At 35.1% G+C, this 15,547-nt stretch overlaps 1 protein-coding gene and 1 long non-coding RNA gene across 5 annotated transcripts in view; both read left to right on the forward strand.

The window, feature by feature from the left end:
- LOC110268778 lies at positions 136 to 1,468 on the forward strand. 2 transcript variants are annotated; one of them, XR_002357241.1, is made up of 2 exons: positions 136 to 802; positions 928 to 1,468. It is a non-coding gene; the product is annotated as an uncharacterized LOC110268778 (long non-coding RNA). The 2 variants fall into 2 exon arrangements; XR_002357242.1 differs by having other exon boundaries at positions 136 to 797.
- LOC107628252 (E3 ubiquitin ligase PQT3-like) overlaps positions 1,544 to 15,547 on the forward strand; it is a 44,514-nt gene continuing 30,510 nt past the window's right edge. The window contains exons 1-2 of one of the 3 annotated variants that reach the window (XR_002357240.1): positions 1,544 to 1,630; positions 2,371 to 2,979. Coding sequence is in view for 2 of the 3 variants with exons in the window: in XM_016331014.2 (XP_016186500.1) it covers positions 1,616 to 1,630; positions 2,385 to 2,693 (324 nt within the window). In the remaining variant the exon portion in view is untranslated. Of the gene's footprint in view, positions 1,631 to 2,370; positions 2,981 to 15,547 lie in introns of those variants that run through there. The other 2 variants (XM_016331014.2, XM_021115672.1) reach the window with 2 other exon arrangements.

Here is a 15,547-nt window from a genome sequence, read left to right on the forward strand (position 1 = left end):
TCAATACTTATACCGAAAATATTATTGTTTTTGTAATATTAAAACAAAATCTTTAATGTTTGTAAAAAAATTAATTAAAAAGACGTTAGTCATGCTAGAGCTGAGCGTCCAAAGAACGCGTACCTGAACACTGGATAGAAGGGTCTATATATATGGCGATTTCTCGGCCTCTGTTTCAGAAATCCCCAAAATTTCCATCCCAAATTGCTTTTCTTTCATCTCCTTGCATTCTTTCTACACTTATGCTCTTCTCTTTCCACACCTCAAAGCCAAACTTTTCCGAACTCTAACCCTAACCCTAATTAATCATTCTCCCCTTCTCCTTCAACCGCACGCGGAGTTGTTCGTGATTCTCTCATTCGAGAGTTTCGATCGCAGAGGCTCGTCCAAATCCGAGTTCGCAGTTTCGCCTCCTTCACGTTCTTCCCGAGTTGGGTCGGTTGTCGAAGCGCGACCGTCGGAAATTGTTGCTGTTCTTCCTGCTATCGATTCGACGATTGCATCGCTCAGCTCCTAACTGTCGCTGTGCCGGTGCTAAGGTTGTATCTGTTTCCATAGAGGGCTTCGACGGAGATTCTTCTCTTGGATCGTATATTCTGAATGCGTAACGGAATTTTGTGAAGAAGTTCAAGATTCCGCGTTGATTTTTGCTGGCAGAAGAGAATTCTAGTAGTGTTCGTGCTCTCAGCCTCAGCCTCAGCTTGTGAGTTCGATTTGATCGATCTTAACCCTAGTAATTTGCAAGTGGAGGACAAAAACAGAGAAAAGAAGAAAAAAGAAATAGAGCTTTGGATATAGTATTGTACTGTTTGTTTTGTTTTGATTTATTTAATGTCAATGGCCATTCTATTTTTGGAATTTCATAGGCCCTTTTAATTCATCGTTTATTTTTGTTATCATTGATCTTAATTTTTTTTTTTTAGATAGAAAGAATAAATATACGATGGCGGTGTATTATAAATTTAAGAGTACAAGAGATTATGATTCAATTCCCATGCACGGTCCTTTCATCTCTGTTGGAACATTGAAAGAAAAAATATTTGAATCCAAGCATTTAGGGAGGGGTACTGATTTTGATCTCGTGGTAACCAACGCCCAGACCAATGAAGGTTGGTTCTGAGACTTTTTAATTAAAACTATTGAATTCTCATTAAGATAGCTGTTGTTTGGGTGGCGATACCCTGAGTTTGGGGGGTTAATTGTAAAATTAAAATATGGAACTATTGCTTTCGTGGTTAAACTCTCGGTGTTTATCATGTTCCTCTCAAAGTAAACATTTTTGCTAGTCTTGGCTTTCAGGAGTTCATGGTGTTGAAGTTGAGTTTGATGTTTTATTTTCATGCACTGACAGTGTTGTTTTACACTGATGTCCAATAAAAATCAGGGAATTGTTGTGTTGTGATTGACAGTTAAATAGGCAATTCTCATCAATTCTATTGGTTAATAAATATATAAGATTACACTGTCAGTACACGAGAATCACTTTACTATGAAATTCTTGGTTTTTGTAGTGTTTTTTATTTGACTAACATTGGCCTTGTTTCTTTAATGAAATAGGGATTTCTCCAAAGATCGAGATTTTGGTAGGGAAGCGAGCAGTATTGGGGATGTTCCTATGAAATCAAAAACTGTATGTGCTTTTTGTTCTCTTATTTTGCCTTTATTTATCTGTGGACTTGTATGCATCATTTACCTTTCTAGGTTTTTCCCACTAAATTTTGGTAGAAACTTGAACCTTGAGCTTGAACAGTAATTGCTTTAGATGATACCATTCACTGTTTTGGCTTCTTAAATGAGGATAGTAGTCTTAGCAGTTAGTCTTGCTTATTTTACAGAGTACTATTCTTGTTGGTCATAAATGGTTGAGGGAGCAGTGCCCACTCAGAACCATATATCTCTAATCAACAACCACCGGTTGGTTTAAAGTTGATTAAAAGGGAATTGGTATAACTAGATTAGAGTTGCATTGCTGCACTTGGATGGTAACAGTAATGTGATTAAATTTATATGCTCTCTCTGAGTTCAGAGAATCAGAGTCTCTTTAGCGATCATTTATGGACTATTGTTTTTCGATATTCTTTGACCTATGATACCTTTAGATTTATGCCTTTTATCCTGGTTGCAAGGGTTCTGTTGATAATTGTTGTCCACTAATAAGGGCAGGGTATAGTGATTAAAATTTAACATTCCTAATTTTTGTCTATATGGTTTTAATAACTAATATATGGTCTGTACTGCATTATTTATTTTTCGAACATAAAACAAACAAGCTTGGGTCAGTATATTGTTAGTCTGTTTTGTGGCAGTTAAATGTTTTATTTGTCATTCTTGTCATGTCATAGATCTGCCTTTTGAGAGGTAAACTTCTAGTCTATATTATGCAGGGTCTAGAAGTTGTAACAAGGGTAACAAGGATGAGTGTGTCACCTTGCGCGCCAAACAAAAACAAACACAAACTGCTCAAGAGAAAAGCTGACTACCATGTGGATTGGAATCGGGAATGTGAACGTGACCATGATCATGATCGTGACCAGAGGGACCACCGTGATCGAGAAAGAGGCCATCACCACCATCGCCACCACCGGTCAGGATCCTCTTCCCGGATGTCATCTGAACCACCAAAACCTCCTCAACTGCACCATCATCTGCAGCTGCAGACCGCAAACAGATGGCCAGTGTTTTCTCCCGCATAAGCTTCCCCGCTGAGGAAGAAATGACCAAGGAGGATCCGAGCTCCCAAGTTCATGACACGCTTGCAATACGAAGAGATATTACAGTTAGAACTTAGAAGCGAACCTCGCTCCCTGATGTACTCTTTTTCCCGACTTCATGGTTTTTTCCCAAAAAGGGTTTTCCTGAAGGGGGTTTTAACGAGGCATCACAGCGAGGGCTAAGGGGCAGAAATTTCAATCCCTTAGTAGCAAGAGCACCCTTGTAAAGTCACATTACATTAGTAATAATATTTCTCTTTATATCTCTTTATCTCTTTCTTTAAAATTTCTAGTTATCATTGCTACGATACGCACTGATTTAAGCTCGGAAAAGCGCAAAAATTCATTGACCAACCTACATGGTTGGCAAGATAAAATGACGAGGTACAAGTCAGTGTAAATAGGTTATAAAAGTCGATCGTAATGACTTGGAGATGTATCTAACGAGTTAAAAGTCAGTTATCCCGAGTAGTATAAAATGCATCGCAAGAATAACTTAAATTACAGTAACGAACAAAATTGAACGTAAGAAATTCAGCCGAAGAAAAACAAAGAGACGCGAAAACCCCTTAAAGGGACCAAGGGTAAGGGCTTTTCATAAAGACCTTGCCAAAACAAAAGGATTACTTAACGAAAAGTTTTTCTCTAATCACGTTAGGCAGTAGAAAAATTATCTAACTCAGATAATTTTCTTTCATTTGATGAAAAGTTTTTCTCAAAAAGCTTTATAAAGCTCGAAACAGAAAGAGTTCTTCACAAACAAACCTAGTACACTAAAAAGCCTTCAAAAAAGTTTTCATCAAAACCAAAAACATCACATGCATAATAAAACGACGACTTTGTTAAAGGTTCTATCCAAAAAGGATCAAACGAAACAAAAATTGTTGTTAAAGATCCTATAAAAAGGACCGAATGTCAAGGAACCACTAGCAAAATATATAAACAAATATAAAGAGTTCATAAAAAGGACCCACAAGTCGGGCCTTTAATAATATCATCACTTGGGACCAAGAAGGGGGTTTGAGTCATCGGCAGGGGAAGAGGTTGGCCCGGCCGCAGAAGTTGGAGGGGTCGGTGGGATCTCTTCGGCATTAGGAGCTGAAATCACCTCGGGAGCTGCGGAAGAAGTCGTCATATCTACCCCAAGGGGAGGGGATTCAATGATGCGTTGCCCCGCTGTCTTCAGTTCGGAATCAGTCTGGGGACGAGGAGGAGAAACTATCTCTCCATTAACGACAACCTTCTCAGGATGAAGAGGGGATAGGTCCAAGTCGGGAGTAATAACTCCGACTTGTTGCTTCAGCATCCTAAACACCTATTCAGTATCCTCAACAATGTAATCCTCCAAGTCCTGGTAATTCTTCCGAAACTGCTCAACCTCCTTTTTCTGGAACCATGATTGGAACCATTTGAAAAATTACAATGATATCCTCTTTCTGAACCAAATGAACCAAGAATGGGGACTTGGTGATAGGAATAAGATATGATTTCATGCTTCTTGGTAATCATAATAGGTATAGCTCTGAGGTTCAAATTTTAAAGAGAAGCTTTTAGATTGATATGGGGGTAATTTCCACTCTTGTAGAGATAATATTTTCATGATTTTATTTTTGAATAAATGGGCTGCTTGGTGTTGGGATCTCTATAATGTGTCAATTCAATAGATCCAGTGTCTACTAATATGAATTCATAGAATTTTTGAATTTTTTGAGGGGTAATAGGAATATAATGGAAAGTATTTGGGAAAATAGTCTTGTATAGAATTTTTCTATCTTTTTTGAACCACTCTTTTTCGATGGTTAATATTATGATAGGATTGGGTTTTTCATATTAAGGAAACTGTTCTTTCAATGGTTGAGTGTTATAGAGGTCTGATGGTTGCAATAATGTGAATTTATTATTAGTAGTAATTAAAGAACTCTTAGATGGTGATGATGATGATGATGCTTTTACAACCTGTGACATAGTCATAGGTTTTAATGATAATGGTTTTGCTGGTACAGGAGTAATAGGTAATTTTCTTTCTTTTATTTGGTCAAAGGATTGACCATAATCTTCACTGGAGGCTGATTTTTGATCCATTCTTTTCCTGCAAAAATTCTCTAGTAAGAAAGTCAGAGAGTGAATTTAGTTCTCCTTTTATATGTTCAATAGTACAATAAAAATATGATAAAATAGTTTGCCATCTTGTAATATTTGTTTTGAAACCAGATTTTTTACATCATTTTTCAAAACACTTAGAACTGCTTTACAATCAGATCTTATTATAAATATTTTATTAAATAAATCTTCCTGAAATTTTGAAACACATAATACTATAGCAAGTATTTTTTTCTAACTGTTGCATAATTCTTTTGAGGCTGGTTCCAAATTCCTTAATGGTATTTTACTATTTGCTCTTTTGAGCTATTAGGAGGTATTTGTTTAAGAATTCCTCTATATCCTAATTCTGATGCATCTGTTTCTACAATTAATTTAACCAATGGATCTAGTATAATTATACAGGGTATTTCTTTTATCGCATTTTTTATTTTTATTATTATAGAAGTTATTTCTTCTGTCCATGGAGGTGGATTTTTTCTTAGTCTCTTATAAAGAGGTTCGCATGTGACTCTTATTCCAAGTAGAAATTCTGCCATATAATTTAAACATCCCAAAAATCTTTGTAATTGTTTTTTGTCAGTTATTTCATTTGGGAATTTATCTGCAAATTCAATGGCTCTTTTAATAGGTACTATAATAGTCTCTTGATAGATTTCATATCCTAAAAACCTTACTTTAGTTATAAAAATTTTCATTTTCTTTTTTGATAACACTAATCCTTGTTCTTTTATAATATTCATAAATTTTTTTAGATGATATATATGCTGATTTATTCCTTTTGAGTATACTAATACGTCATCAAGATATACTATAGTAAATTCTATATGCGGGTAAAATATATTATTCATTATTTCTTGGAACTCGCTTGGAGCATTTTTTAATCCTTGGGGCATTACATTCCATTCATAATGTCCAAAGGGTACTATAAAAGCTGTTTTATATCTATCTTCCTCTTTTACCGCAATTTGATAATATCCTGATTTTAAATCAAATTTTGAAAAGATATTTGCTTTATTTAATCTTTTAATTAAATCACTTTTATTTGGTAAGGGATACCTAATCCATTTTAATACTTTCTTAAGAGGCTTATAATTGATAACTAATTTTGGAGCACCTCTTTCTATTTCAGATACTTTCATCATACAGAAGCCTGTACAGCTCCAGGGTGATTTCGAAGGCCTTATTAGTTCCTTATCTAAATATTCTTGTATTTCTTTTTTACAATATTCTAGATACTCTTTATTCATATATATTGATTTTGCCTTTGTTGGTATATCTTTTTCATTAAATCCATCTACACATGATAAAAACATCTCATGTAATTTTCTATGCTGAAAAGCTTTGGGGTTTAGGCTACATAATTCTTTCTTAATTTTTTCTTCAATTGCTTTTATTTTATTTTGTATTTCAGGAGTTTGTAATTGTTCTTCTATTCTTTTGTATATAACTTCTTGATTTAAATAGTTAATTTGTCTTGTTTTTCTTTCTATAACATTAATTTGGATTGGTAGGTGTTGTAAAATTTTCTCTTGGTTTAAATAGTTAAATTTGTTTTGTTTCTTTTTCTATAATATTAACTTGTGTAGATAGATGTTGTAACATATTGAGTTCATGTTGTTTTGATTTAGTGAGAAATTCAAAATGAACAGGATGATTCGGAATGTGTACACAAGTTATTCCGTCGATGTCGAGGTTAATGGGATATAGTAATATAGTAAAAGGATTTTCTAATATGACTTGATGAGATATATTTCTTGCCAAAAAGAATGTAGTGGCAAAACATACTCAATTTTTACAAATTTTTGCTTTAGATAATTTATAATCTATAGTCATTCTATCATTTTCTGCTTTTAGAACTTTTTTTGTAGTTTTTTCATAATATTTTGTAGGTATTAACCCTTCTTGTGTGTAATTTACATCAGCTCCTGAATCTACCATAGCTATGAAATCAAATTTTTCTTCTCCTACAATTAAGGTTATCGTAATAAACCACTTTTGGCTTACTAATAAAGTTAGTATATTTATGTAATTTTCTGGACCCATGTTAATATAATTCTCGAGAATTATTATGTTACTAGTCTCTTCTGTTTTACTAACATTATTTTGCAAAGTTTGTTTTTGGATTTTTATTATATTTTCTCCTTCTATTTTTAATAATCTATAGTCCATATTAATATTTTGTTATTTTAATTCTGAAACTTCTCTCTTTAACTTTTTTTATCTCCTCTTTAAGAGAATTAAGAGAGACTTCTTCTTATGGATTTTTAAACCGATTATAAATTTTTTTTATTTTTATTGGTCTTATTTCCTGCTTACTTCTTTTTTTTTAACAAATTCAGCTAATTGGTTTATGAATTCATCTCTTAATGGGGTATCTTTTAACCTGTCAATTATTTTTATTAGAGTAGAAGTCTGGTCTCTAGTCAAAACATTTACGGTTTTTTTACAATTTTTACAATTACATAATCCTATTCTTAAACAATTATTCTGCTCATTTTGTTCAATATTTTTTTCTGAGCTTTCTTCTTCTGACATAAGGTCTAATTGTTGTATAAAATAATCTTCAATTTCAGAAGAGTCCTCATAAATTGATTCTTCCTCTGATTCTAAATTGATTAATATAGTTGTCAAAGCATGTTTAATTTCTTTATTTTTTATTTTATTTATTTTTTGTTCTGTTGTACACTTATTAGCATACTGTCCTTATTTTTTACATTTCCAACATGTTACTTGTTTTTTCTTATTAGAAGATTTAGGTTTTCCTTTAGGGATTTTATAGAATTTTTTATAATGTTTTTGTTCATAATAAAGAGGTTTATCTATATTATATTTAGGTTTTTTATAGAATTTTTTTTTAATTTTATGTTAACCACTGGGTGCTTTTTCTGGGATTATTCCATATTGATAACAAAACGTTCTAAGTTCTCTTTTTCCATGATAGTTTCTTATTTTATTTTTTGTTGTATCTTGGTATCTGTGCATACTTCTATGCCTGTTTGTACTATTATATTATGAAATTGTCCAAAAGTTAATGAGTTATAGGGAATCTGGTCCCAAACTGTGTTTGTAATTTTTGTAATACTTTTTTAGAGAATAATTTTGGTAAAACTGCTACGAATCTTTCTTTCCAGAAAGGTGCATGTGCATAATCTCTTATCATAACTTTTGACATAAAGACATCTTTATACCATCTATAATCAGACATGGTTGGACATCTTAAATTCATTAATTGGGTTCCTATCCTATCTTTAAAAGTACTTGGATCTCCTACAAAATTTTTAATAATGGTATATATTAATATGGATGTAGCATCTGGTGACAAGTCTTCTTGATAAACTAAAAAGTTTTATAGTTAAAACTTTGAAGTAGCAGTAAAAACTGTTAATACACTGGTCAGCCCAGATCGTGGTCCGGTTGTAAGTCCTAGTGAGGCAGTGAATTCGTTGGTTAACGAGGGTGGTCCCGTAACTCACAAAGTTCTAACCATAAAATGGCTAGTTTATTGAGAACGATGAGTAGTTTAAATCTAGGAAAAAATAATTCTTTAGTAGTAAAAATAGATAATGATGAAGCATCAATCTCCGGAACTAAAAATGAATTAGAAATAGCTAAGTTAGAGGAAAGTTTTCATAATTGGAATATACCTATAATAAATAAAAATGAAGTATACAAAAAGAGAAATTTCTGGGAAGAAAGAGATTATGAAATTTATATGTTAGAATACTGTAAATCGGAAACAAGTAATAATAGGACTATTACCATCTTAGAAGAAGATAAACTAAAAGAACATAGTAACAAAGGATACAACTTCATCCATATAGCATTAATACAAGTAGCAGTAAAACCAAATTTTAGAATAGGAATAAATGTTCCTATATTATTGACATTAAGAGATACAAGATTTCAAAATTTTAGTGATTCGCTACTAGGAATATTAGAAAGTAATTGTCATGATGGACCAGTTTTCTTCAATTATTATCCGAATTATGCTATGAATCTGAAAAATGAATATACTTGGCAAGCCTTAAAATTGCATGTCCAATCTGATGAAAAAATCATAAATGAAAAATATGATCCATTTGAAATAATCTATAGAATATATTATAAAATTACTAAGGTTAATTATAACTTTAAAGCATTAAGACAATCTTTAAAAGAAGAAACAATAATTATGCATGCCAATCTAAAAAGATTTAATATACAAACACCTAGAAAGCTAAGACATGAGCAATTAATAAGCAAAATGCCTGAAGAATGGGTATTACCTGATATTATTGAAGAACCACAAATAGAAAACACTAGATTAAGAGAAATAATAAGAGAATGACCGGATATTAGAATTAGGATGAATAGATCCCAATCATTAAGAACTCCCGATAATGTTGAAACTATTAATCATAGAAATTCTATAGATTCATCAATAGGAAATATGAATAATATTATAGGAATTAATAATACAAGGCCTCATATAGCCACTCCTGTATATAAATCACCTTCGGAATTCAATCCAATAGAATCACAAGTTTATCAGTAATTATCAAGGAAGAACCATTTGAGATTGATAAGGAATGGATAAGACAAGATTTTAATGCTGATTATAATAAACCATTAAGGGATTGGTATTTTACCAATTATTCCGAAAATGGAATTATTAGATTAAGAGGACTATTCTATGATTTTATGAAAGAAAATAGAATTAATTTATACTTCTTTAGCTGGTACGCTAATTATTACTTTAAAGGCAATAAAAAATTATGTCATTTAACAAAATCGACTATTGTATGAAAAACTAGTTCAGGATCAATAATAGAATCTGAATATCCTCCTAAAGAAACTATTAAAATACCAGTTGAAAAATATTTAGAAGTAGAAGCAACACTCTATAAGAATAGCAATGCAGAAGGAAACATAAAAAAAAGAGATTAAGAAATTACATCAACAATTAAACTTTACTAATATCATGTTAGATATAATGAAAAATCAATTAGGAAGAATGGAAAATATGAAAAAAAACCATTAAAGTAGAAAAACCTATATAAAAACCTATATATAAATTACAAAGCTTAGATAACATTAATTTAAAATCTAAAGTAGAAGCAGAAGTTGAAGAATTAAAAGAAAAATTTAGAAGTATTAGTTTGGGAAAAATGACGATTAATATATTAAAAAAGGAAGAAGAATTAGAAATAAATAAAATATCTCATAAAAGAGATTATCCTAAAACAAGAAATTATTATTCTAGACCATCACCAGTATATGTAGGTTTAGAAGAAAGAACACAATTAGTACAAAACAGTTTCACAGGATCAGACTTAGTAAAATGGAATATAGATGGATTAAGTGAACAAGTCATTTTGGATCAAATGTGTAATATGACTATAGCTGCAACTGCTTATAAGATGAGCTTCTAATAAAGAAGCAGCAATTATGTTAACCCAATGATTTACAGGACAATTAAAAAGTTGGTGGGATAATTTTCTTAGCATACAAGAAACAAAATTAATTAATAATAATAATAATAATAATAATAATAATAATAATAATAATATAACTGAAAAATAGATAAATAATAATAAGATATATCGATATAACAATAAATAAATTTGACATTAGAGCATGGATATGTGTTTTCGACCAATTTGACATTGTTAATGTTACAAAAACCTTAATAAAAGCTGCAGGTGCTAGTTCTTGTAACGAGGATGATTTAAGTTACTTCAAACTGGATTGAAGGATAAGTTAATGAGGAAGAAATTCTTAATTGTTTTGGATGATGTGTGGATTGATAATTCCAAAAGCTAGAAAAGTCTTCAAAAACCTTTTTAACGTGGGAAAAAGGGAAGCAAGGTTCTTGTAACAACTCGAAATGATAATGTTGCCGATGTAGTGAAAACTATTTCAGCATATAAGCTTGGTTTATTGTCAGATAAAGATTGTTGGTCACTTTTTGTGAAACGTGTATTTTTTTCTACTGCATCGAAGGAGTATTCAACTCTAGGATCGGTTGGTCAACAACTTGTCAAAAAGTGCAATGGGCTACTGATATGGTCGTCATAAACGAGTTATAACTCGGCACGGTCCGTTATAGCTCCTTCATTCATGAGCTATAACTCGGTCAGATAAATGCTCTGTCATAACCGACGATAAAACGGTAACATAATCAAGGGACGTTACCTATCTTTTTGTAACCGACTTTAAATACTAGAGACGTAACAGCCGAACAGTCGACCATATAAAAGCCAGGTAAAGTATTTTCTTCGGCAAGTAAGATATAACACAATATGCTGACTTAAGTTTTGGAGTGCCTTTGCAGGTACACTCCCCCCTCATTTGTTCGCGCTATTCACGTCACACCAGAAAGAAAAGCTCGGAATTCAAGGATCGGACGATCAGCCTCAAAGCGTATAAGCTCGGTTAATACCTCTATTTCGCAAGCAAGAACAATTCGCGCCCACCGTGGGGCCGAGGAAATCAAATTTTTCTTTTGGTCCCATTACCCCTGCTTACGCCCATGGCTGACGTACCACCTCCTTCGCTATCCGAACTTATGCGGATGATAGCTGAGCTACAACAAGCCAATCAACGGATGGCCGATGAAAATCAAATAATGGCTGCTCAAATCGCCGAGTTGAATCATGTTCGGATAGAACATGACGAGACTCATCATCAGCAACCAGAGGATAATGAACATCATTCTCAACCATCACACGTCTCGGAGACTATTCGAGCCAACAAAGTTCAACCCGACGATGACAAAGGAGAGTCCGACGAACTTGTGGGACCCTTCACAGAAGAAGTGATGACCTTCGAATTGCCAAAGAGATTCACCTTGCCACTAACCCTCACACCTTATGATGGGCTCGGAGACCCAAAGAAGTTTCTCAAAAAGTTCCGATCAATAATGATCGTCAACGACGCATCAGATATTGTTCTATGCCGCTGTTTTCCGAATTATTTAGATGGTCCTGCACTTGATTGGTTGTGTGCTTTGCCTGCAGGTTCTATCTCGCGATTTCAGCAACTGGCCAAGCTCTTTGAGGATCACTTCGCCGGATCAGCAAAATACCTGCATGATTCTGACTATCTGAATACAATCAAGCAAGGGCAAAATGAAAGTCTGAAGGATTACATGACCCGCTTCACAAAAGTCGCCATCAGCATACCCGACCTCTATCCCAAAGTCCATTTACATGCAATCAAGAGCGGCCTCAGACCGGGAAGTTCCAGGAAATAATTGCGGTAGCCAAGCCCAAAACCCTTGCTGAGTTCCGGGAGAAAGCCAAGGGCCAAATAGATATCGAGGAGCTCAGACAAGCTCAGAAATCCGACAAACCGAACTACAGAGACGATGACAGAACTCCGAACAGTAAGAAAGGTTTTAAACTAACACCTCGCTTTGATTCTTACACGCAGTTTAACACTAAACGAGAGGACATCATCAAAAAAATTTTAAATTCCAAACTCATCAAGCCACCAAGAAAGGCCAGCACCTACCAAGACACAAAGAACGTAGACAAATCTAAATATTGTGCCTTCCACCAGAAGCACGGCCACACCACTGATGACTGTGTGGTAGCAAAGGATCTTTTAGAACGTTTAGCTCGGCAAGGTCACATCGACAAGTACATTGGCGGCCACATTCAAAAATGTTCCACACCTTCAAGGAACGAAGATTCATCAGAACAACAACACCGAGGAAAAGAAAGGACAACACCAAATCAATATGAAAAGCCCCGAGGTATAATCAATTATATTTCAGCTGGATACGCCGGCGGAGGATCATCAAGCTTGGCAAGAAAATGATCATACCGAGCTATATGCTCGGTAGATGGGTCCCCTCCTGAAGCAACTCTCACAACACAACATCCCCAAGTGACATTCACACACGCCGACTTCAATTCAAACATAAACAACTTGGACGACCCTGTAGTCATCACCCTTCAATTAGGTGATCTATTGGTAAGGAAAGTACTTCTGGATCCAGGAAGCCGCGTCGACGTTCTATTTTACACAACATTCCAAAAAATGAAGCTCAGCGACAACGCACTCCAGCAAACAGGAGGAGACCTCGTCGGATTCTTGGGTGAGCAAGTACCAATATTGGGGTCAGTGTGGTTACAAACCACACTGGGTGAGCATCCTCTTTCCAAAACATGTGATATTCAATATTTAGTTGTTGATTGCTTTAGCCCATACAACCTCATACTAGGCCGACCTTTTTTGAATAAGTTCGGTGCCATTGTATCTACAGTTCACCTGTGTGTCAAGTTCCCTTCGCAGCATAACCAGGTTGTAACAATCCATGGAGATCATAAAGAGGCGCGCCAATGCTACAACATCAGCATGAAGCTACCAACCCGTTTCAAACAACAAGTCAACAACCTACACCACGCATCAAACAACTCGGCATTAGCCGACCTTGATCCGCGAGCCGACTTTTCGGAACGACCAACACCATCCGGAGACTTACAGAAAGTATATTTTTATAATAATCCTAACAAATTCACTTATGTAGGTACATCCCTCGACGATGGTGAACTACAAGCCATCACCACCTTTTTACAAACACAAGCCGACCTCTTCACGTGGACACCTTCTGACATGCCCGGCATCGATCCACAGATAATCAGCCACAAATTAGCAATAAACCCATCTGCACGACCGGTACAACAGAAGAAACGGAACCTCGGCGAAGAAAAGAAAAAAGCATCATTAGAAGAAACTCAAAAGCTGATCAATGCAGAGTTCATCAAGGAAATCAGATTTACTACCTAGCTAGCAAATGTGGTAATGGTAAGGAAACAAAACGGTAAGTGGCGCATGTGCGTCGACTTTACTGATTTAAACAAAGTCTGCCCGAAAGATTTTTACCCTTTACCATCCATAGATTCTTTGGTAGATAATGCTTCCGGTTATGATACCTTGAGTTTCATGGATGCTTATTCGGGTTATAATCAAATCCTCATGCATCCCTCTAATCAAAACAAAACGACATTTATCACTAAATTCGGTAACTACTGCTATAAAGTTATGCCCTTTGGACTAAAGAATGCAGGAGCAACCTACCAGCGACTTATGGACAAAGTCTTCACAAAACAAATCGGCAGAAACATCGAAGTATATGTCAACGACATGGTCGCCAAGACACAGCTCGGAAAAAACCATATCGACGACTTATCAGAGATTTTCGAGCAAATTCGCCACTACAACATGCGTCTAAACCCAGAAAAGTGCACCTTCGCAGTTCAGGGAGGTAAATTTTTAGGTTTCTTATTGACGAACAGGGGCATTGAGGCGAATCCAGACAAATGCCGAGCAGTCCTGGAAATGACAAGCCCAAAAACCGTAAAGGAAGTCCAACGCCTCACCGGCAGACTCGCTGCACTATCCAAATTTGTTCCATGCCTAGCTTCAAAATCCACTCCTTTTTTCCAAACGATAAAAAAGAAAAACAAATTTCACTGGAATGACGATTGCGAGAGAGCTTTTCAAAAACTAAAAACTAATCTCTCCCAACCGCCGATCTTACAAAAACCCCCCCATCAAGGGGAAGACTTATTCCTATATTTATCAGTGACTGATTGGGCTATAAGCTCTGCTCTTGTTACAGAAAGGAACAAAACTCAACATCTAGTATACTTTGTCAGCAAAACTCTTCAGCATGCCGAGCTCAATTACCCGAGAATTGAAAAGCTGGCTTTAGCACTAGTTTTCTCAGCAAGAAGACTCCGACCTTATTTCCAATATCATGTTGTCCATGTCAAGACCGATCACCCATTACGCCAAGTGTTACACAAACCAGAAATTGCCGGACGACTTATTAAATGGTCAATAGAATTGTCAGAATTCGACATAAGGTACCAATCAAGAGGACCAATTAAGTCCCAATTTTTAGCAGCCTTCATTGCAGAACTAACTACTCCTTCAGAAGACGATCATACAAAATAATGGAGCTTATACGTCGACGACTCATCTAACACCGAGGGCTGTGGCGCCGAAATACGTCTCCAGTCCGACGATGGCTTTACTCTAGAACATTCATTGCACCTAACATTCAAAGCTAGCAACAATCAATCTGAATATGAGGCCCTCGTTGCAGGACTCCGCCTTTGCTTGGACCTCCACATTTCAACTCTAAAGGTATACTGTGACTCCTTATTGGTCGTACAATAGGTAAACGACCACTTCCAAGTAAGGGATCCTCTCCTTTCTAAATATTTATTATTAGTTAAAGATTTGATCTCAAAGTTTTCAAATTTTGAAATTCAACACATCCCACGAGAACAAAACCAAAGAGCCGATATCTTATCTAAACTCGGAAGCACACAATCCGACTTATCCACACTGCACCAATCCACTATTACATCACCAAGTGTAAGTCTAACAGATGTACTAAGTGTCACACAGGAACATGGTTGGCAAGACGATTACATACAATCTCTAAAAACAGGTCAAATACCAAATAAGGTCGACAGCACAAAAAGATTCCGAAGACAAGCATCGTTCTTCACATTGATCAACGAAACCTTATACCGCCAAGGATATACTCGGCCGCTACTAAAATGTCTCAACACATAAATTCCAATCCTTTTTGCAAAACCTTAAAGTCAAACAGCATTTCTCCTCCGTTGAACATCCTCAGACAAACGGGCTAGCAGAAGCAGCGAACAAGATCATACTACATGCTTTAAAGAAAAAGTTAGATGATGCCAAAGGACTTTGGACCGAACTAA

The sequence above is a fragment of the Arachis ipaensis genome, chromosome B02 (genome assembly GCF_000816755.2).
Source record: "Arachis ipaensis cultivar K30076 chromosome B02, Araip1.1, whole genome shotgun sequence".
In the NCBI taxonomy this organism is placed as follows: Eukaryota; Viridiplantae; Streptophyta; class Magnoliopsida; order Fabales; family Fabaceae; genus Arachis; species Arachis ipaensis.